The 22,515-nt window shown below is 47.3% G+C and overlaps 1 protein-coding gene and 1 long non-coding RNA gene across 2 annotated transcripts in view; one reads left to right on the top strand and one right to left on the bottom strand.

Annotated features, from left to right (window-relative positions):
• LOC309377862 overlaps nucleotides 1–22,515 on the bottom strand; it is a 102,891-nt gene that overhangs the window by 73,282 nt on the left and 7,094 nt on the right. The window lies entirely within an intron of this gene.
• The window catches only part of SIGLEC1 (sialic acid binding Ig like lectin 1), a 46,956-nt gene continuing 28,606 nt past the window's right edge, over nucleotides 4,166–22,515 (top strand). Inside the window, exons 1-6 of the mRNA XM_081924760.1 lie at nucleotides 4,166–4,445; nucleotides 10,010–10,092; nucleotides 11,318–11,677; nucleotides 17,129–17,425; nucleotides 19,111–19,374; nucleotides 20,034–20,288. Of these exons, the coding sequence (XP_081780886.1) occupies nucleotides 10,044–10,092; nucleotides 11,318–11,677; nucleotides 17,129–17,425; nucleotides 19,111–19,374; nucleotides 20,034–20,288 (1,225 nt within the window). The 5' untranslated portion in view covers nucleotides 4,166–4,445; nucleotides 10,010–10,043. The remainder of the gene's footprint in view (nucleotides 4,446–10,009; nucleotides 10,093–11,317; nucleotides 11,678–17,128; nucleotides 17,426–19,110; nucleotides 19,375–20,033; nucleotides 20,289–22,515) is intronic.

Raw genomic sequence — 22,515 nt, 5'->3', positions numbered from 1 at the left:
TGAGTTATGTCCTCTCACTGACAGTGGGTAAATATTTTCCCTGGCAGCCGAGCCTCCCTTGCAAGCCTGGCTTGGGAATGTCCCCTCCCCCCTCGGAGGTTGCTGGAGGAGCCTTGGTTGCCTCTAAAGAGATGCTAGCTGATAAAGGGGTGCCAAAGAGCACCACCCTCCTTCTGCAGGAGCCGCTCCCCCCAAAAAATTTCCAAGTATTGTTATTAGGATTACAAATTGGTAAACAAATTTCTGTCACTGCAGATGGTGACAGCAGTCACGAAATTAAAAGATGCCTGCTTCTTGGGAGAAAAGCAATGACAAACCTAGACAGCATCTTGAAAAGCAGAGACATCACCTTGCCAACAAAGGTCCTTGCCAACAACTATAGTTAAAGCTATGGTTTTCCCAGTAGTGATGTATGGAAGTTAGCGCTGGACCATAAAGAAGGCTGATCGCCGAAGAATGGATGCTTTTGAATTATGGTGCTGGAGGAGACTCTGGAAGAAGAAGAAGAGTTTGGATTTGATATCCCGCTTTATCACTACCTGAAGGAGTCTCAAAGCGGCTAACATTCTCCTTTCCCTCCCCCCCCCACAACAAACACTCTGTGAGGTGAGTGGGGCTGAGAGACTTCAAAGAAGTGTGACTGGCCCAAGGTCACCCAGCAGCTGCATGTGGAGGAGCGGGGAAGTGAACCCGGTTCACCAGATTACGAGACTGCCACTCTTAACCACTACACCACACTGACTCTCTCTCACACTGGAGAGTCCCATGGACTGCAAGAAGATCAAACCTCTCCATTCTGAAGGAAATCAGCCCTGAGTGCCCACTGGAAGGACAGATCCTGAAGCTGAGGCTCCAATATTTTGGCCACCTCGTGAGAAGAAAAGACTCCCTGGAAAAGACCCTGATGTTGGGAAAGATGGAGGGCACAAGGAGAAGGGGACGACAGAGGACGAGATGGTTGGACGGTGTTCTCGAAGCTACCAGCAAGAGTTTGACCAAATTGCGGGAGGCAGTGGCAGACAGGAGTGCCTGGTGTGCTCTGGTCCAGGGGGTCACAAAGAGGCGGACACAACTTAACGACTAAACAACAGCAACAATATATATATGATGCTTTCAGTTCCAAAGTTCAGAATGCTCTCCTGGAAGAGAGAGTGTCTTAGATTCTGGAGATGCCTGTACAGAAAACACACCTTGCCCCTTATCAGAGAGGAATGCAAAGAGTTTCCAAGTGATGGTGGGGGGGAGAGAGAGTTTCATTCCTTCATTCTCCCTGCCAGCCTCCTGCAGTTTATAAATCATGGAGCTGCAGAATTGGAAGGTACCCAGAAAATTCATCTAGTCCAACCCCCTGTTTTGCAGGGGGGCAGCAGCCTTCCCCGATCTAGTGCCCTCCAGGTGCGTTGGACTACAACTCCGGTGGGCACCTGGAGAGGACCGGCTTTCTGGAGGTTGGTGTTGATGCTTCCACCGACACTTCCTCTCCTCTCCAGCCACTTGTGACTTCCTGCTCTGGTTCCTTCGTATCACATGCTGCTACAGGCTGGGGGGGGGGACATGTAGGGGGGAGGCTGACTCAGCTGGCTTCACGTGCTGACCTTGCTGAAACCAGCAGCAGGTCGAAAGAGCACCCAGTTCCTGCACGTGGGAAGTGTGAAGATCTGATAATCTGCTCAGTTTCTTTTCCTGATAATGCAACATCTACTTCCTCTGGAGGAAAGTGAAAGAATGTGCTGAGTCCAGCAAAGCACAGAGACCAAAGACCTGAATGGCAGAAAAAAATGGGCGGAACCTTGAGATCAGTTTTGGTTCTTTGACTATGGTTGCCATTTCCCGGGGACAGTCCCCAGATTTACAAATCTGTCCCCGGACAAAATCTGTCTCCGGAATGTCCCCGGATTTCATTTAGTGTCCCCAGATTTATATTTTAAGTGTTGTAGATATATTAGTAGGGAATGAATGTTGCGTGATTGGTTCAACGGCACAAGACACATCATATAGGGTTCAGTATACCTGAAGGAGCGTCTCCACCTCCATCGTTCTGCCCGGAGCCTGAGGTCCAGTGCTGAGGATCTTCTGGCAGTTCCCTCACTGCCAGAAGCAAAGCTACAGGGAACCAAACAGAGGGCCTTCTTGGTAGTGACACCCACCCTGTGGAACGCCCTCCCACCAGATGTCAAAGAGAACAACTACCAGACTTTTAGAAGACATCTGAAGGCAGCCCTCTTTAGGGAAGTTTGAGGCATTACTGTATTTTAATATTGAAAGCCACCCAGAGTGGCTAGGGAAGCCCAGCCAGATGGGCCAGGTATAAATAATAAATTATTATTATTATTTTATTATTATCCTGTGGTTTCCAGCAACTAGCATTCTGAAACACTGCTGCCTCCAACTGTTGAGGCAGAGCCGAGCCATCATGCCTAGTAGCAGGGGTTTTTCCAAGGAGGAACTTGCTGGAACTCAGTTCTAGCACCTCTCAGGTGGTTCCGGAACCTCTCAGAGAGCCAGTGTGGTGTAGTGGTTAAGAGCGGTGGATTCGTAATCTGGTGAACCGGGTTCGCTTCCCTGTTCCTCCACATGCAGCTGCTGGGTGACCTTGGGCCAGTCACACTTCTCTGAAGTCTCTCAGCCCCACACACCTCACAGAGTGTTTGTTGTGGGGGAGGAAAGGAAAGGAGAATGTTAGCTGCTTTGAGACTCCTTAAAGGGAGTGAAAGGCGGGATATCAAATCCAAACTCTTCTTCTTCTTCTTCAGGTGGGTGCCATTGCCAATCTAAGAGACAGAGGGAGACGTTCATGGTGAGTTCTGGCACCTCTTTTTCTTTTAAAAAAAATTGCACTGGCCAGCTGCTAGCCTCTCTCCTCCTCCATGAGTTCAGACAATCCTCTTCCAAAGCTATCTAGGTTAGTGGCCATCCCTGTGGGAGGGAATTCCTTTTTTTTTTTTAAAGAGAAGAATAATACTTTATTTAGAATTCAACAATAACAAAGGAAAAAACCCACAGTAATTGTTACATCAATTCATTACAATTCACCAATTTTAACAATATATAAATAGTAGTAGAAAAATTACACAACATCACTTTTGACTTACTGGAAGTTTCCATATTATACTTTTATCTCTTGATCTCCTTCGTAACAAATCAAAAAGAGAAAGACCAAGAAAGGAGGCACACACAAAAAAAGAAAAGAGAAAAGGAAGAAGAAAAAGGGGAGGGGAAGGGGGGGGAGGAAAAAAGAAAGAAGGGGAAAAGAAAAAAAATAAAATAAAATAAACACATTTGACTTCCGATTAGACTCATTGTATTGTTATTTCTACTATTTTTTCACACACAGTTCCAAATTATTGTATTACCCTGTGGGAGGGAATTCCGTGGATTATACGCTGCGTAAAGAAGCAGTGGTCTTCTGGGCTTTCGTGGGGGGGGGGGGCATCTCCCGATTCTATTTGAAGATCCCATAGGAGACTTCACCTGGGACATTCTGAATGTGGCAAAGATGTTCTGCCACTGCAGCACTTAAGAAACTGAGGCCATGGGCTTTATTTCTGCATTACACTGTTAAAGGAAGTTCAAAGAAGAAGAAGAACCCAAGGAACATATCAACAACAAAAACCAGCAACAGAAATTGATTTCAATACACCGCAAGCCTAGGGACACAAGCCCAAGCTTGGGAATACTAGCTGAGTGGGCCAGCGGTGTGACTTGGTCTAAGCACCATATCTCTCAGCAGAATCTTCTGCAAAGCCATCAAGAGGATGGTGCTCTTGCCTTCATGTTTGCCTGCTTCCCATTTGGTGGGTCTGCCGTGGGAAACAGGGTGACCCTTTGGCCTGATGCAGCTGCAGGGTCCTTCTTATCTGGTCAACGAAGCCCCCGTAGAAGGGAGGATTATGTTTAATCTGTAACTTAAGTCCATCCCTAACTCTGTGTGTGTGACAGCAGCCAGCTGAGAACAGCTTCTGTGGAATTGCATAACCCCCAAACTCCTAGTTTCCTTGCAGTTCCTTCTGTTGTTCCTCCCAGGGTTTGACTTGAGAAACTGTTTATCATTCTTGCTGCTCTCTGGATCCTTTCCAACTTGTCACCCACATCCATCTTGAACTGCAGTGCCCAGCTCTGAACCCAGAAGGCTGTTCCCTGCTTCTTCTTCTTCTTCCTCCTCCTCCTCCTCCTACCCCCCAAGATGTCTCATCAGCGCTGAACGATGAGCGTTTTAAGTGATTGGGTCCAGAATGAGAACAGCTGACACAATGGGGGATTTCCCAAAACGGGAGGCAGATAAAGCTGTCCCAGACCAGAAGTTCTGCATTCTCCTGGACCGCTTTGTCCTTGAGGTCCAGCATCCCATTTAGAAGCCCCGAAGCAGCATCGCTCCACTGTGTGTGGTAGAGAGTTCCAAAGGACTGCGGAGATCTGTTGCTGGAGGAGCTGCTCTCTGGGAAAAGGCAAGGCAGAACCATTTCAATCATGTTACTGGTTGTTGTTGTGCTTATTTTGCAATTGGTAGCCGCCTTGAGCATTACTGATTATTTGAGAGTATGCAGAGTTGGAAAAGGCTATGAAGCAGCTCCGCTATGAAGGAAGATTGCAGCGTTTGGGACATTTTAGTTTAGAGGGAAACAGAGTAAGAGGTTACACGATGGAAGTTTATAGAATTTATGCATGGTGTAGAGAAAGTGGATTGCGAAAAGCTTTTTTCCGTCTCACAACACTTGCAGACATCCAGTGAAACTGAGGAGTGGAAGATTTGGGACAGATAACACAAGAACAGGGCCTTTTCTGCAGTGGCTCCCTGTTTGTGGAATGCTCTCCCCAGGGAAGTTCGCCTGGCACCTTCATTATACACCTTTAGGTGCCAGGCAAAAGCATTCCTCAGGAACCAGGCCTTGGGCTGATTGACATCCAATGCCCCTTTAAAATGTGTTGGGGAAGGGGAAATTCTTTGGGTTGTCTTTGTTTTTATTATGTTTTTTGTGTTTCTGCATTGTGGTTTTGTGTTGTAAGCACCTTCTCTGAGAGCTGTGGGTAAAGGTCAGTATACAAACCATCACCATCATCACAACAACTTATTTATGCAGCAGAGAGTTGAATTATGGCTCTTGCTCCCATACAGGCACGCCAACCCTATGGGGCTGAGACCTCTACAACCCACCCCCAATATCTGCTGGGACAGGGCTCAGCCCCCCACCAATTTCTTTTAATAGAAAATCTTTATTAATTTTCACATAGAAAATATATACATAACATATAATACAAAAGATGATACAAATGGAAAAAACAATAGAGTAAGAAAAGACAGAAAAACAAACATAAACAAATACAATATATTACACTTACATAACAAATTAAAATAGTAACTTCCAATAATTCTCATTATACTACTTATATTATCTGTATTCCCTGCACAGATTCATATTCCTTTATTTTGTATATAGATATATAAAATCCACTATTATATTTTAGATAATTCTTGGTTATCAGTATCACTCTATTTCCGCAAGTATCTTATTGTCCGTACTGTACATTTTCAAGTATTCTTTAAATATTTTCCATTCCCTAAATAAATTTTGGTTTGACATTCCTCTAATTTTTCCCGCCGATTTTGCTAGTTGCAGGTATTCTAGCATAAAAAATTGCCACTCTGTGATCATTGGTAAGATTTCATTTTTCCAGTTTCTTGCCACTATTATTCTGGCACCAACCTTGGAGAGGCCTGGTGGAATGTCACCCTGGGCTGCACTACATTGGGAGACGTGACCTCACCCCCCTGCACCATGTTGGGATCAACTCAGCGCCTGTGCTCCCATAGGGGGCAGGGGCAGCCCCCAACTTGGATGGCTTTAAAAAAGAATTAGATAATTTAATGAGGAGAGGACTATCCAGGGTTACTAGCCAGGATGCCTATGCGCTGCCTCCATGGTTGGTGGTAGTGAATGCCAGTGGCTGGAAACACCAGGAGGAGAGAGTTGCTCTTGTGTTCAAATCCTGCTTGCAGGTTTTCCCCAGAATAGAATAGAATTTATTATTTATACCCCGCCCATCTGGCTGGGTTTGCCCAGCCACTCTGGGTGGCTTCCAACAGAGTATTAAAATACAGTAGTCTGTTAAATATTAAACGCTTCCCTAAACAGGGCTGCCTTCAGATGTCTTCTAAATGTCAGGTAGTTGTTTATCGCTTTGACATCTGGTGGGAGGGCGTTCCACAGGGCGGGTGCCACCACCGAGAAGGCCCTCTGCCTGGTTTCCTGTAACCTTGCTTCTCGCAGGGAGGGAACCCCCAGAAGGCCCTCGGTGCTGGATCTCAGTGTCCAGGCAGAACGATGGGGGTGGAGACGCTCCTTCAGGTATACTGGGCCGAGGCCGTTTAGGGTTTTCAAGGTCAGCACCAACTCTTTGAATTGTGCTTTGAAAAATACTGAGAGCCAGTGTAGGTATTTCAGGACCGGTGTGATGTAGTCTCGGCGGCCGCTCCCAGTCACCAGTCTGGCTGCCGCTTCTGGATTAGTTGCAGTTTCCGGGTCGCCTTCAAAGGTAGCCCCATGTAGAATGCATTGCAGTAGTCCAAGCGGGAGATAACTAGAGCATGCACCACTCTGGAGAGACAGTCCATGGGCAGGGAGGGTCTCAGCCTGCGCACCAGATGGAGCTGGTAGACAGCTGCCCTGGACACAGAATTGACCTGCGCCTCCATGGACAGCTGCGAGTCCAAAATGACTCCCAGGCTGCACACCTCTCTCCCCCTCCCTCCTTCTCTGAGAGAGAGAGAGAGAGAGAGAGAGAGGGCGGGCGGGCCATGCCAATCTATTCGGCTCAATCAAAACTTGATATGTTCCATCAGACGCTATAAAATTCCAAGTGGAAATGGAAAAACATTTTAAAGCTTGAATGATGGATAGGCAAGAAGGACTTGATCCCATATCACCCACATCCCATTTTCCTCCCACGAGATCACAAAGCAGCCTTTTGGACTCACTGAAGTAGGTTGGGCTGAGAGAGAGTGCAACAAGGCCACTTGGTGCTTCAAAACAAAGCAGGGAGACTCATGAAGGTCTTCCTCTGGTCCACGTCCAACACTTTCCACTTCTATCCTTCTGAAGTGGGGAGGAAATCCAGGCACACACAGAGAAACCAGTTTTCAGGGTTCTGGATTAGGGTAGCTGGGGGAGAAGTTATTGTTACACGCCACCCCTGGCAGCAAGCACTATTTTTCATTTTACAATACAGTATTAGAGAGCTTGTATTCTTTGGTGGTTAGAGGGTCAGGCTAGGACCTGGGAGATCAGGGTTCAAATCTCCACTCAACCACAAAGCTCACTGGATGGCCAGGGATCAGACAGAGTTTCTTGGCCTAACTCACCTCACAGGGTTGTTGTGATGATAAAAATGGGATGGGAGGGGGAGAGAACCATGAATGTGGCCTTGAACTCCTTGTAGGAAAAGTGTGATATATTCTGCCAACAGAGATTTAGCAGGCACCTTCTGTTTTAACACCGAAACGCCTGCTGATTTTTTTCCTGTTCCAACAGCCAATTAAGAATACATATTTCCATAATGGTTAATTGAGGTCCATTTTTAACATATATATGTGTGTGTGTGTTTTTACTGTATGGTTGTATGCATTTCTGTTGTAAGTCACTTTGATTTTAAAAAAAGAAATAGCTGATTTTAAATAAATAAGTAATAAACACATGTCAGAATATATAAATCCATTTGAACAACATCAAAAACTCTCCTGAAATGTGAACCCTGATTTCCCAGTGTAGGGCTTCAGCAATTCCCTTCCAGCGTCAATCCTTTTAGGACCAGAGATAGACTTGGGCAAGGGAAAGGCGATTTTATTTTATTTTTTGCAGATGTTTATGGCCATTGGCTGTTGATTGCTCAAAGGAAACTGAAGCCATTAATCCGGATTTTGGATTTCAGAAGCCATCAGAGACAGCCCCACTCTGCATGCCTTGGTCAGGCCCTGTTGCCGCGAGCAGAGGAACTTGGGCTCTGGGGTCAGATGGGTGAGGCTGATGAGAAGAAACGAAACTCATTTGGAAGCTGCTGCCAAGGGCTGAGTTCAGGAAACAGACGGGACGTTTCAAACGGGAGACGGAGAGCAACGCTCCCGTTCCTCTTCTCCCTGATAGATGTTCCCAGTGCTATTTTTCTACAAAAAGAGGTGCTGGAACTCACCACGAACGCCTCCCTTGTTCTCTTATAATTGCAATGGCACCCACCTGAGAGGTCCAGCAAGTTCCGGCTGAAAAAAAGCCCAGGTCCACTTGCTATTTGGAGGTCTGAGTGGGATGCTCAGGCAAATGCCCAGATGTCGCTGCGTTTTGATAGACCTTCCCAGCCCGTAGTGCGTCACTGAAACCGTAACAGGAGGAGGAATAGTTTTGCACTTCTGCGAGTCAGGCCCAGGTCAACAGTTATTCATTAGTTTTTAATATGCCACTGTGGGAGACAACAGAGCTATGTGGCAGCAGTTGGAATCCTAGAACTGTAGTGTTGGACTAGAGCCATCTAGTCGAAACCACTGCCTAGGTACAATACGATACGATAATCTTTATTGTCATTGTCCCATACAGAACAACAAAATTGAAAAATCTGCATAAGACATTCAAAAACCAACAAGCCTGCTATCCCAGCCTGGTTAGCCCCATAAAAACTCTGATACCCCATAATTAAATACAATATACTCCCATAGAGACTCCTTACACTGCATTTAAAACCAAAATTGCATTTGGGTAGAAACTGTTTCTCAGGAGGCTAGTCCTCGTCTTTATAACCCTGGACCTTTTTCCAGAAGGCAGAAGCTGAAAGAGATCATTTCCGGGGTGCGCACTGTTGTTGTTTAGTCGTTTAGTCGTGTCCGACTCTTCGTGACCCCCTGGAGCAGAGCACGCCAGGCACTCCTGTCTTCCACTACCTCCTGCATTTTGGTCAAACTCATGTTCGTAGCTTCGAGAACACTGTCCCACCATCTCGTCCTCTGTCGTCCCTTTCTCCTTGTGCCCTCCATCTTCCCCAACATCAGGGTCTTTACCAGGGAGTCTTCTCTTCTCATGAGGTGGCCAAAGTCTTGGAGCCTCAGCTTCAGAATCTGTCCTTCCAGTGAGGACTCAGGGCTGATTTCCTTCAGAATGGATTAGTTTGATCTTCTTGCAGTCCATGGAACTTTCAAGAGTCTCCTCTAGCACCAGAATACTGCCATACACTCTCCGTGGGGCTACCTTTGAAGGTGACCCGGAAACTACAACTAATCCAGAATGCGACCGCTGGACAGGTGACTGGGAGTGGCCACCGAGACCACATAGTTCCTGTCTTGAAAGACCTACACTGGATCCCAGTACGTTTCCGAGCACAATTCAAAGTGTTGACGCCGACCTTGAAAGCCCTAAACAGCCTCAGTCCAGTATACCTGAAGGAGCGTCTCCACCCCCCCCATCATTCTGCCCAGACACTGGGATCCAGCGCTGAAGGCCTTGTGGCGGTTCCCTTGCTGTGAGAAGCCAAGTTAAAGGGAACCAGGCAGAGGGCCTTCTCGGTAGTGGCACCCGCCCTGTGGAACGCCCTCCCACCAGATGTCAAAGAGAAAAACAACTACCAGACTTTTAGAAGACATCTGAAGGCAGCCCTGTTTAGGGAAGCTTTTAATGTTTAATAGACTAATGTATTTCAATATTTTGTTGGAAGCTGCCCAGAATGGCCGGCAAAACCCAGCCAGATGGGTGGGGTATAAATAATAAATAAGCACATGCATTGCACAAAGAAGGTCCCAGGTTCAGCGTTTGGCATCTCCCCCTGAAACAGGGACAGGGAACCTGAAGGCTTCGAGATGCTCATAGAGCCCAGCTCCCACCAGCCCCAATTGCAGGGAATGATGGGAGTTGTAGTCCAACAGCATCTGGTGGGCCACAGGCATTCCACATTCCGTGGCCCATTTGGTCAAAGGTGTGCTCATCTTTTGGGGAGGTCTTGAATCTAACTGTGAACTTTGCTTTGCTTCCCCCTCCAGGAATTTGCCCTTGAATCAGCCGCTCCCACCGGCTATGCCTTTGCCCTTCTTCCTTTTTGCATTCTCCAGTTATGTCGCCCAAGGTATGTTTGCTAAATACTAAACCTGATTGCTGAAATGTAGCCTTATTAGACATTACCGATTAGTAGGGTGAGCGTTGCTCCCAGAACAGGGAGGAAGGAGTCAAATGACACCGAGGTTGATTCAGAGAAAGAGTTTATTCTGCTCTCCGGATAGCAGAAGGCACTTGCGTGGTCAGTTCACAGAAAGTCCAAAGAAATGAGAGATTTCATGCAGTATATATATCCTCCAGGCACCCTCTCCCCCCTTCCCCAGGAATCCAGACACGTAAGCTTATACACATAAGTTGACATTCTTGGAACTTTGAAGTGCCAGGCATAGCTCTAATGGCTTTAGCCCAAGCGTAGCAGAGTTTTCCTGCACAGCGAAGAAGCTAGTTGAGGTGGAAATGACTTGTCAGCTAGACTCAGAATAACTATTTACAGGATTTATTAAAAGGAAAAATAAAACCAGCAGAGTTTCTGCATACAAAGCAAAGCAAAATAAATCCTTTCTTTCTCTCTCTCTACACAGCACTCCTAACTCCTAACACACCCTCTTCTAACACAAACTGTGCTAGCATTCCTAGATAACAGAGTTGAGTGCTGGTCGTTAACCAATCAGAGTAAGTAGTTTCTAGGTCAAGCAGACCTTGGCTTTCTGCCAAGAGTAAATTGACATGGCCTTGAGTTAATTGTGTGAAGCCAGAATCTGTAAGTTTCCATGAGAATCAATTAACAGAAACTGAACAGACATCACAGATATTCCTGCTCGTGTACTCTTAACCATAAAAGGGTGTCCCTGTTCCTGTGCTCTTGACCATAAAAGGGTGTTCCTGTTCCTGTATTCCTTATCTTGGGGTAAGAAGGTCACCAATTCTAAGAGTCCTCCTGGCGCCGTTCCCAGGGGGCTGACAAGGTCTGTGCATCACTGTGGTCAGGAAGTAAGATAAGACCCAGACGTGCCATCCCTGCTCCACTGGAACTGGCAAGGCCATCCATTGCTGTCATGGACTGATAAAGGAGAGGGCTTTGAGCACTTGTTTATACAGCTGGCTTTCTGTTTATACATTGACTCAAGAGCTCAAGTTAATGCATTTTAGAAATGCTCCCTTGGAGGAGGAAAAAATGAGGATTTGGGGTCCCGTTTCAGACTGACTGCACAGAACCCGTTCCTTCCCCCTTCAGTAACAAGTCCTTTCAGGGGAAAAGGTGGGATATAAATGAATAATAATAATTCCCATTGCAGCCTTTGGTTCCTGGGCTGTCACGACCCCCGAACATTTGTGGAGCGTCAAAGACTCCTGCGTCGTCATCCCGTGCACCTTCAGCTACCCCAGCGACGTCGCTGTCCCAAATGGCATCACGGCCATTTGGTACAAAGATATCACAGGGCAGAAGGCTTTGGTTTACCACTCAGCAACTCCTGGTAGCATTGAGGGTCGGTTTCAAGGACGCACAGAGCTGCTGGGAGACCCCCTCCAGCGCAACTGCACCTTGCTTCTGAGGGGTGTGACCACCGCAGATGCCGGCAAGTACACCTTCCGGTTCGAAATCAGTGAGGGGAACCGCTGGTCCGATCAAAAGGGGGTTGTTTTAACCGTCACCGGTAAGTAACCAGACACTCCCTGCCCACTGAAGTCTGCTTTGTGATGCATCCCGATCTCTCAACTGTTTTTGCTAAGCCTACCCATCCGGGTGGCGCTGTGGGTAAAACCTCAGCGCCTAGGACTTGCCGATCGCATGGTCGGCGGTTCGAATCCCCGCGGCGGGGTGCACTCCCGTCGTTCGGTCCCAGCGCCTGCCAACCTAGCAGTTCGAAAGCACCTCCGGGTGCAAGTACATAAATAGGGGCCGCTTACCAGCGGGAAGGTAAACGGCGTTCTGTGTGCTGCTCACCAGATGCAGCTTGTCACGCTGGACACGTGACCCAGAAGTCTCTGTGGACAGCGCTGGCTCCCAGCCTATAGAGTGAGATGAGCGCACAACCCTAGAGTCTGGCAAGACTGGCCCGAACGGGCAGGGGTACCTTTACCTTTACTACCCGTCCTCAGGGCTTAAGCCAGCCTTCTTCATCCTGCTGCTTTCCAGATGTTTTGGACTACAACTCCCATCAGCCAGGGAGCTGGAGTGCAAAACATCTGGAGGGCAAAGCCTGGCTTAAAACAACTGAATGGAAGCTACTAAATTAGGAAAGTCTGCGCACCACTGTATCAAGCTGGAAAAACCCCTCTGCTGTTTAACCAAGCTGTTTATAGAATCATAGAGACATCTAGTCCAACAAACTGCAATGCAGGAATATGTGGTTTGCCCCTACGGGGATCAAACCCATGACCTTGGCTTTATCAGCACCACGCTCTAACCAACTGAGCCACCTGCAGGCCATTATCATCAGGGATTTGTGATGGAGTGAAGGCTGTTCACTGATTGTGGTTGGCTGAGCTGCTCTGAGGTCACAGAGAGGCAGGGCAGGCAGAAGGACCTGGCTGTGATTGGCTGGACTGCTTTGACTTAAAGCACAGTTGGCCAAAAAAAATTCCAACATGAGGGTCGTATTGATGGTCACATGCCAGGAATGGGCACAGCCAATATATCTGTTTGTGCATGAGTGTGTACACCCACACTGCATGCAGCACACATGTGAGACGCACACAGATACACTCGCCACTAGGGATGGCAACAAACTTCCCAAAAGTGAACAAAAGAGCAAGCCTGGCTCATTGCAAGGAATTGCATTAGACGACTCTCAGGGCCCCTTCCAACTCTTCAATTCTATAAGCACAGTCTGATCAAAAGCGGGGAGAGATCTGTTGTGCTCAGATCCTGCTGCCAGGCTTCCCATAGAAATCTGGGTGGCCTCTGTGACTAGGTGGGCTGTTGGCCTGACCCTGCTGCAGGTCTCTTCCTGTGGGGTATATTGATTAATATTATCCTTCCTAACTCGTGTTAGCAAGTTTTTTCACTTAGCAGACTGCATTTCCCTATTACTCAGCAGGAAGCTGGTTGCAGACTCGTTAGAGAGACAATGAGCAATTCAAACTGGCTTGCCCAGACTGAAATACAGTGGTACCTCTGTATTCATTCGTTCCGGAAGTCCGTTCTTAAGCCAAAGCGTTCTTAAACCAAGGCATGCTTTCCCATAGCAGCGGGGGACTCAATTTACAAATGGAACACACTCAACAGGAAGCGAAACATGTTCTGCTTCCAAGGCAAAGTTCACAAACCAAAACACCTACTTCTGGGTTTGCAGCATTCTTATCCAAGTTGTTCATAAACTAAGCTGTTCTTAAACCAAGGTACCACTGTACTGGGGACGATATGATATCTTTGTTGTCATTGTCCCATACAGAACAATGAAACTGAAAAATCTACATTAGACATTCAAAATCCCCTAAAAACTCTGAAACCCCATTTTAAAATACAATTATCACTCTATCTTACATCTCCCAGTGCCAAATACAACTCTGAACGGCACGATGCAAAGCCAGAAACCACTAACAGATCCCCAAGCAGCTTCCTGACCAAAGATGTAAGATTTAACAGAAATACAGTGGTACCTCTGGTTACGAACTTAATTCATCCCGGAGGTCCGTTCTTAAGCTGAAACCATTCTTATCCTGAGGCGCACTTCCGCTAATGGGGCCTCTGGCGCACAATTTCCATTTGCAACCTGGGGCAAAGTTCACAAACAGGAGCAGCTGCTTCCAGGTTAGAGGAGCTCGTAACCTGAAATGTTCGTAACCAGACATGCCACTGTATGTTCTATTATTCCTGCTAAGACCCCTTTGATCCCTCCTAAAAGAATAAAGACACAACAGTTACTTATTCATAAGTAACAAAAAGAAGTTTTACTCGCGATCAGGTGATCCCTGAAGGCAGGCTTTAGGCTTAAAGCTACAAATATGTACAAACAGGTTTACCCCATATGGGTGATAACCAGGTGAACCAGGAAGCAAGCAGGATGAAAAAGAAGGAAGAGAGAGGGAGGTGGCTAAGTGACTTGGCTTTTTACCAGATCTGGAAAGGTCACGCCCACCTACTAGTCACATGCAAAAGGAAGGATGCTCCAGCCAGGTGTAACAGGAAGTTCAACTGGCTAGACCAGCATTCCCCTGCATGTTCACTCTAGGCAAACAGGAAATGTTGTACTTGACTGCTCCAGAGGATTACATCCCACACTTTTGACACATTTATGTTCAATTGTCTGTTTAGAATGGAAGGGAGGTTGGGTGTCCAGACCTGGCAGTTAAAGAGACGTGGACATTGTTGAGAAGGGTCGTAGGAGAGGCTGAGCAGGAAAATGAAACAGTCCATTGCACATTGTGGATTTTTTATGGCAGTGTGATGCCTTTCATGGGCACCAGAGGAAGTGCAGGCAGGCAGCCTGGCGCCCGCGGGCACTATGTTGGCTACCCCCGATCTAGTGCTGCTTCTTATCTCCCTCCCCATTCAGACCATCCCTTTCTTTTCTTTCTTTCTTTCTTTCTTTCTTTCTTTCTTTCTTTCTTTCTTTCTTTCTTTCTTTCTTTCTTTCTTTCTTTCTTTCTTTCTTTCTTGTTTTATTAAAGATTTTCTTGATAAACAGAAGTATGTGTAATGTCTCTCGTATTTTATTCATGTAACATTTTTACAAATCAGTTTCATTTGTTGAGACATTAGGAAGAAAAGGGGTGGAATGGGGGAAGATGGGTGGGGTCAGGTGGCAATGTTCCTCCTTTCAGCAGCCAGAAACAGCATAACCAGACACTGGAGAGACCTGTCAGGAGTAAACATGGAGCAATGGTACCAAATAGTATGGGAAACAGCCCTACTAGAAAAATTAACCAACAAACTGAAACTGACACGGGGACAAACAGAAGAAGACGCCTTTACCCCAGTATGGCTCCCCTTCATCACATGCACAGCCCAACAAGACAACGACAAAAATCCACCAACAGCATACAAACCAAGATGGCTAACCTGATCCAAAACACCCACCCACCCCACTCACACATGAAAACAAAGACCACCCCAGCCAACCACAATTGAACAACCACACCCCAGGCCAACCCCAACCTCTCTCACCACCAAAGGAACACAAGTGAACAGCAGAGAACCTGCACAAGCAACGCTGACACCAAACCCTACATACATTAAGCAAAACAGACCATCCCTTTCTATTCCCCTTTGTTTAACCAGGTTGGGGTGTCTCCCTCCAGCTGATTCTCTTCCCATCATCAGCTTCCCCTCAGTGATAACTATTCACCGAGTTTATGCACAAATTTGTCCTCCCAGCCCAGTGTACTCCCAGAACACAGGCACTCTCCTCAGTTCCTCATTCTATCTTTAGCCCAGGCATTTCTCAGGCTGTTCCTCCAAGAAAACGAAACAGAAAAACTTGAGCGCAGCTAATTAAAGCTGAAATCTGAAACTTAAGCATATTTGCAATTGAAAGCCGGTGTCCCATATTCAAAAACAGAGAATATAAAGCATTCTCTTTGAGCTGAGCTTCACTTCCGCTTGTGCATTTCTAACTGCTTTTAGCCTGTGACATCTTCTTTAGGTCACCTTCCAAACAACCTGTTTACAAACACTCCAAGGGACAATCCTGGATTTACAGAAGCCATCCTGGTTTCTGACTTGATCCTAGAATGTCCCGCTTTTCCTTTGTTGTTGTTGTTGTTTAGTCGTGTCCGACTCTTTGTGACCTCCTGGACCAGAGCAGGCCAGGCACTCCTGTCTTCCACTGCCTCCCGCAGTTTGGTCAACCTCTTGTCGGTAGCTTTGAGAACACTGTCCAACCATCTCGTCCTCTGTCATCCCCTTCTCCTTGTGCCCTCCATCTTTCCCAACATCAGGGTCTTCTCCAGCGAGCCTTCTCTTCTCATGAGGTGGCCAAAGTCTTGGAGCCTCAGCTTCAGGATCTGTCCTTCCAGTGAGCCCTCAGGGCTGATTTCCTTAAGAATGGAGAGGTTTGATCTTCTTGTGGTCCATGGGACTCTCAAGAGTCTCCTTCAGCACCAGAATTCAAAAGCATCAATTCTTCGATGATCAGCCTTCTTTACGGTCCAGCTCTCACTTCCATACCTCACTGCTGGGAAAACCAGAGCTTTAACTATACGGACCTTTGTTAGTACGCTTTTCCTTAGGATGCCCCTATTTTTATCAGAAAAGTGTTGGAGGGTATGGAATTACCCTCCAAGCCAAGGAGATAAGTAACTGTACAACCTTTAGAAGACATCGGAAGGCAGCTCTGTATAGGGAAGTTTTTTTAAAAAAATGTTTTTATATACATTGGAAGCCACCCAGAGTGCTGGGGCAACATTCTGATCATGATGATGATCATCACCTCCACCAACACCATGGAACAGAATGTCCCTATTTTCAAATGTTGGAGGGTATGTGTTTATTGAGCATTCACCCTGGTTGGCTGGAACCAGATTGGCTGGTTAGACGAAGTTGGCTATTTAATGAGCAGCCTTTCTGATCTGCGGGGAGGTTAGCCCATGTTGTGTCAAGCAAAAGTTATCCTACACTTTCCAGTTCATTTCCCAGTCGCTTTCCTTTTTGCAAAATGCCAAATCAGGTTTAATAACACAACCTGTATTTTCTGGTATGTAATTTATCCCACCTGAAAATCATGCCCATATGTTCCCCCCACCATGTGTCCCTCTTCCCCTCTTTTTTTACCTACAACTAATCAAGTGACAACAGTGGCGTAGTGTGGGTTGTCAGCAGCCGGGGCAAGGCAAGTAATTTGTGCCTCCTAACCCGTGGATTTGCGCCCCCTAACCCATGGATTTGTGCCCCCTAACCCTAACCCCCAGATGTTGCGCCCGGCGTGGCCGGCCCCCCCCTGCACCCCCCACGCTACACCACTGAATGACAATTAATCTGTCATCTATATCTGTGTGAATATGGAATTGTTGGTTGGTTTGTGTTTTATGGTGTATTTTATGCTCTTATTTTGCATTTTTATGTTGTGAACTGCCCTGTAATCTTCAGACGAGCAAAGAGTTGATCCTTCCTAACTCAGAAGATTCTGCTCAGCTAAGCCCATCCTTTTGCCTTTTCTCCTTAGACTCGGTCGACATCCCCACCATTGCCTCCCCAGATGACCTTCGTGAAGGGATGGAGGTGTCCCTCAGCTGCTCCAGCCCCTACACCTGTCCCTATGACAGCATCTCCATGAGATGGCTTGGCTACGACACGACAACCTCGCTTGTGTCCAATACACTGCAGCTGGACACGGTGGCATCACTCAGGAAGCAAACCCTGACCACTTCTTTGTCCTGGAAGGACCACAACCGGGAACTGAGCTGCGAGGTGTCTGTTGGGGAGCAGGTGGCCGCGGGAAGAATCACACTCAACGTGAAACGTGAGTTTATCCATGTGAGGAGGACGGAGCAGCCAGGAGGGGCAGATATCAGTGACAACAAAGAAATTACTTCTACGTCTAAGTCCTGTGTAGAAAGGTGGAATAGAACGGTTGTTGTTACTGTTGTTAATAAGTGAGTTAGGGGCGAAGACAGGCTCTGGTGAATGGAGTAGATGAGACCATGAGTGGCTCCAAAAATCAAAAATTCGGTTCTGGACATGTTGTAGAGAGGGAAGTGAGGGGCAGAGGAGGCTCCTCAACCTGGGAAGGTAGCCCCTCTAGGAGTAGGGAACTCTGATCCCAAACCTCAGCTACCTTGAGGGACATCTTTGGGAAAAGAAAAGGCTCAGGAGTAAACCCTACACAAATCAGAGCGGAGTCCCTAAGATGGTTAGATGGCATCTTGTACTCCTCCTTCTGGCAACTCCTTCAGCCAAGCTGGTGCCAAACGTCTTGCTCTGTTTTCCTTTGGACCCCATCAGCGAGGCGGGGAGGGGGGGGTCCTGTTGTCTGGGCAGCCCAGGACCTCCAGACACACTGCCCAGGCTTGCTCTCCAGAGAAGTCACTTGAGTGCCACTAACACAACGGTTTGACTTCACCCTTGGAGGCGTACTCCGTTGTCTCTTGAGACAGATGGGTGAAAGCAGCAATCATTTATGCCCTGCCTATCTAGTCCAGGGAGCTTTCAAAGAAATTTAATGAATAATAAGGATGTGTTTGTGGGAGCGGAGTCCTTGTGTTTCTTGCGTTTTGTGTTCTCATTTTGCATTGTTATGCTGTAACATGCCCTGCGATCTTCCAAGGAATGGCAGTATTAAAATTTAATTGCAGTGGACGCTCGGGTTGATATTTGGCCCTGCTGCGCATGTTCAAAGCGTGATTTAGTGTTTCTGCACATGCACGGCTGCCAAAACCCAGAAGTAACCTGTTCCAGTACTTCTGGGTTTTGGCAGTCTGCAACTCGAAAAAACGCAACCTGAAGCATCTGTAACCCGAGGTATGACTGTACAGTGGTACCTCGGGTTACAAACACCTCTGTAACTTTGGGTTACAGACTCCGCTAACCTGGAAGTAGTACCTGGGGTCAAGAACTTTACCTCAGGATGAGAACAGAAATCGTGCTATGGTGGCGTGGCGGCAGCAGGAGGCCCCATTAGCTAAAGTGGTACCTCAGGTTAAGAACTGTTTCAGGTTAAGAACGGACCTCCGGAATGAATTAAGTTCGTAAACAGAAGTACCGTTGTAATTAATAATAATAATAATAATACAGCACCCTAATAATGAAAAGACAGTGATGGCTGCCAACCTAGATGGCTTTAAAAGAGGATTAGGCAAATTCATGGAGAATACTTGATGGCTACTGGCCTGGGTGGCTATGCACTGCCTCCACACTTGAAGGCTGCAATGCTTCTGAATCCTAGTTCTCGGAAGCCACAGGAGGGGGAAATGTTGCTCTTGTGTTCGAATCCTGCTCTCCTGGGTTTCTCAGAAGAGGCATGTGTTCAGCCACTGTGAGAACCAGTTGGTGGACTAGATATTCTGTTGGCCTGACCTTCTAACCTTCTTATGAAAAGACAGCCTTCATTTCCCTATGATGGATTCAGCGCTCAAGAAAAGGGATGTTGCGCTCAGCGAGCCACCGCCATTCCTGTTCTTCGTCTCAAAGTCTTCTACTTGCTCTTAGATCCCCCCAAAGGTGTGAAAGTGTCGCTCAATCCCTCCTCCAAGAACATCCGAGTGGGCGATGAGGCATCCCTGACATGCACTGTGGACAGCAGCAACCCCGAAGTCACCGCCTACAGGTGGTTCAAAGATGGCGTCTCCTGCGGAAGTGAGCCGCTTAAAACCATCAGCAGTGCTGCCCGTGAGGATTACGGCCTGTACCACTGTGAGGCAGAAAACTCTATGGGCACTGGCGTGGCCCAAGGGGTAACCCTCTATGTTTTCTGTGAGTACCAAGGAGAGGGACTTTGGTGTATGTATCTGTGTACGTATTTATCGTATTTTTCGCTCCATAAGGCGCACCTGACCATAAGGCGCACCTAGTTTTTAGAGGGGGGAATCAAGAAAAAAAATAATATTCTCCCCCCCCCCAGCCCCAAAGAGCAGCAGTCCATGGGACTCGCAAGAGTCTCATCCAGCACCAGAATTCAAAAGCATCAATTCTTCAGCGATCAGCCTTCTTTATGGTCCAACTCTCACATCCATACATCACTACTGGGAAACAGTGATTTTGAATAGAACATGGTAAATAGAGCTACAAAGCTCTTTGCTGCCCCTTGACTAGACATGTCACCCAGTGAAGGAGTGTGACCAGCACCATTAATTCCGGGGCCATTCTATTTTTATTTCTGATTTTCAATTTTATACATTTCAATAGTTTCAAGATTTTGAAACTCGACTTCCTCCCCCCCCCCCCCCGCTTTTCTGCGGTTCCTTTATTTTATTTTTATTTTCTGCATATTCCAAATTAACGTAACTTACTCATTTATTCGTCTGCTTTAAATATAAAACTGCAGGTTGTCTTGCATGATCCTGGGGTCATTCCAAGTATGGCATTACTGAAACTAGCTTTTTCTCACGGTTCCTTCTCCCCTAATCTTCCAGCTGCTCTGCTGTCCATCAGCCCTTCTTCCAGTGTCAGGGAAGGGGAGACGGTCACGCTGACCTGCGACGTCCCTGGAGAAGACAAGCAGGAGATCCACTACAGCTGGTACAAGAATAACGTCTGGATCAAGGAAGGCAGCGCCCGGATCCTGGTCTTCCATGAGGTTACGGTGGGAGACACTGGCTATTACTCCTGCAAGGTGCAGAATGACAAAGGGAGTGAGATATCCCAGGCTATTGGCCTGAGCGTCTTCTGTGAGTTTCTTGACATTCCCTCTTGCGCTTCATGTTCAGAGCACACTTCGTATCAGGGATGGGGAACCTGTGGTTTCTCAGGGGTTGCTGGATTTCAACCCCCTGCCCCAGCCAGCCCCAGCCAGCATGGTCAATGGCCAGCAAATAGGGGAGCTGTGGCTCAGCATCTGGGAGCATCTACAGATATATATACAGTATACCTGAAGGAGGTATACTGTATATATACCATTGTTCAGCCCGGAGACGGAGGTCCAGCTCCGAGGGCCTTCTAGCGGTTCCCTCCCTGCAAGAAGTGAGGTTACAAAGAACCAGGTAGAGGGCCTAATAATAATAATAATAATAATTTTTTATTTATACCCAGCCCTTACCAGTTCAAAAACCGGGCTCAGGGCGGCTAACAACAAATTTAAAACACTTAATTGTAAAAGCAGCATAAGATACAGTATAAAAACTGAGGCAACTGAGACGCTGAGGCAGCTGGCCGTCCGGTTCCACCCTGCTGCATGCCTGGGACTGGGCAACCTGGGGGGGGCAGGCGGATCCTTGCACCCCGGTGCCGCATATGCTTAAGACAGCCCTGGGTCTAGCCCCTGGCGAACTGAGTGGGGACTTGATTCCGAGCACAATTCAAAGTGATGGTGCTGACCTTTAAAGCCCTAAACGGCCCCGGTCCAGTATACCTGAAGGAGTGTCCCCAACTCCATCATTCTGCCCGGACACTGAGGTCCAGCGCTGAGGGCCTTCTGGCGGTTCCCTCGCTACGAGAAGCCAAGTTACAGGGAACCAGGCAGAGGGCCTTCTTGGTAGTGGCACCTGCCCTGTGGAACACCCTCCCACCAGATGTCAAAGAGAACAACAACTACCAGACTTTTAGAAGACATCTAAAGGCAGCCTTGTTTAGGGAAGCTTTTAATGTTTAATAGGTTATTGTATTTTAATATTCTGTTGGAAGCCGCCCAAAGTGGCTGGGGAAGCCCAGCCAGATGGACAGGGTATAAATAAATTATTGTTGTTGTTGTTATACCCTGTTCTCCCAGGTCCTAGTCCAACGGCAACACCACACTGGCTCCTATATGATATTCCAAGGGTTGTCACAACTATAGAGATGATCTGCAGGGCCAGCCCTACAATTAGGCAGATTATTGTCCTGTGTTGGCTTCTGTGGGGCAGGAAGTGGCACTGAGGTGTGGAAAGACAGAGCTCTGCATGCCACTTGCCCAGCCTGCCATCCTCTGAGCCAAGGATGGGAAGGTGTCAGGTTTGGAGAGACAACTTAGGTCTCGGTTTGCTTTTTACTAAAACCCTGAAATCCACATGCAGAATGGCAGTTTGAAATGGGAAGCAGCATGCACAGGGCTTATCCACACTTCATTTTTGCCCCACACTTTCTGGGCAGAGGTCTGTGGTTTAATACTACATGTCCAAAGGTCCTTCTCCCTCCCCATTTTTCTCCGAAGATTTCCCCCTTGTAAACCACTCTTTAAAGCCAAATCAGAGCCAGCAGCAATTTGGGTTTTTCACAGATTGACGTTTGTTCCAATTGAGCTCTAAAGAGCAGTTTTTCTGCGGGAAAGCTCCAGAGAAGGGAAGCTTGGACACGGAGCTTTAAAGCACAGACCCTGCATGGAAAGAGCAGGGGAAAAGTAATTGTGGATGAGGCCTTAGAATTGTGAGACAAGGGACTTCTGGCCCTGCAGCCAATCCTGGGATTCCCTGCCACTTTAGGCAGCTGGGATTCAGGGTAGAGTAGAAATTCAGTCCTCATTTAAATGCAAACTTATCTAACTTGTACTTCCCAGGAAAATGCGCAAACCGAAACGCAGCTCTCCTTTGAAATTCTCTCTTCCTAGAATTTTGCAGAACAGCGCTCCCGCCAAAAGTGCACACCTGAGCAGAGTGTGCGCAGCCATGCACATGTTAGTGGGAAAGACATACAAAAATGCATTCTATTAGAGAAAATGGCATGCAAGGATATATGTGTTAGGAGAAAATGCACACACACATATGCAATATTCAACATTTTGCAAGCAAACATGGAAATGTGGAGAACTGAATTTAAGAAGGGAGACGTAAAAGACGAGAGAAACTGAAAGTGGCCAATTTCTCTGTCCTAATTTGGGATCCGCGGGTGGCGCTGTGGGTTAAACCACAGAGCCTAGGACTTGCCGATCAGAAGGTCGGCGGTTCGAATCCCCGCAACGGGGTGAGCTCCTGTTGCTCAGTCCCA

This window comes from Podarcis melisellensis (genome assembly GCF_964234715.1).
Source record: "Podarcis melisellensis genome assembly, chromosome: 9".
Lineage (NCBI taxonomy): Eukaryota > Metazoa > Chordata > Lepidosauria > Squamata > Lacertidae > Podarcis > Podarcis melisellensis.
Note: the sequence above shows the minus strand (reverse complement) of the source record. Positions and strands in the feature narration are given on the sequence as shown.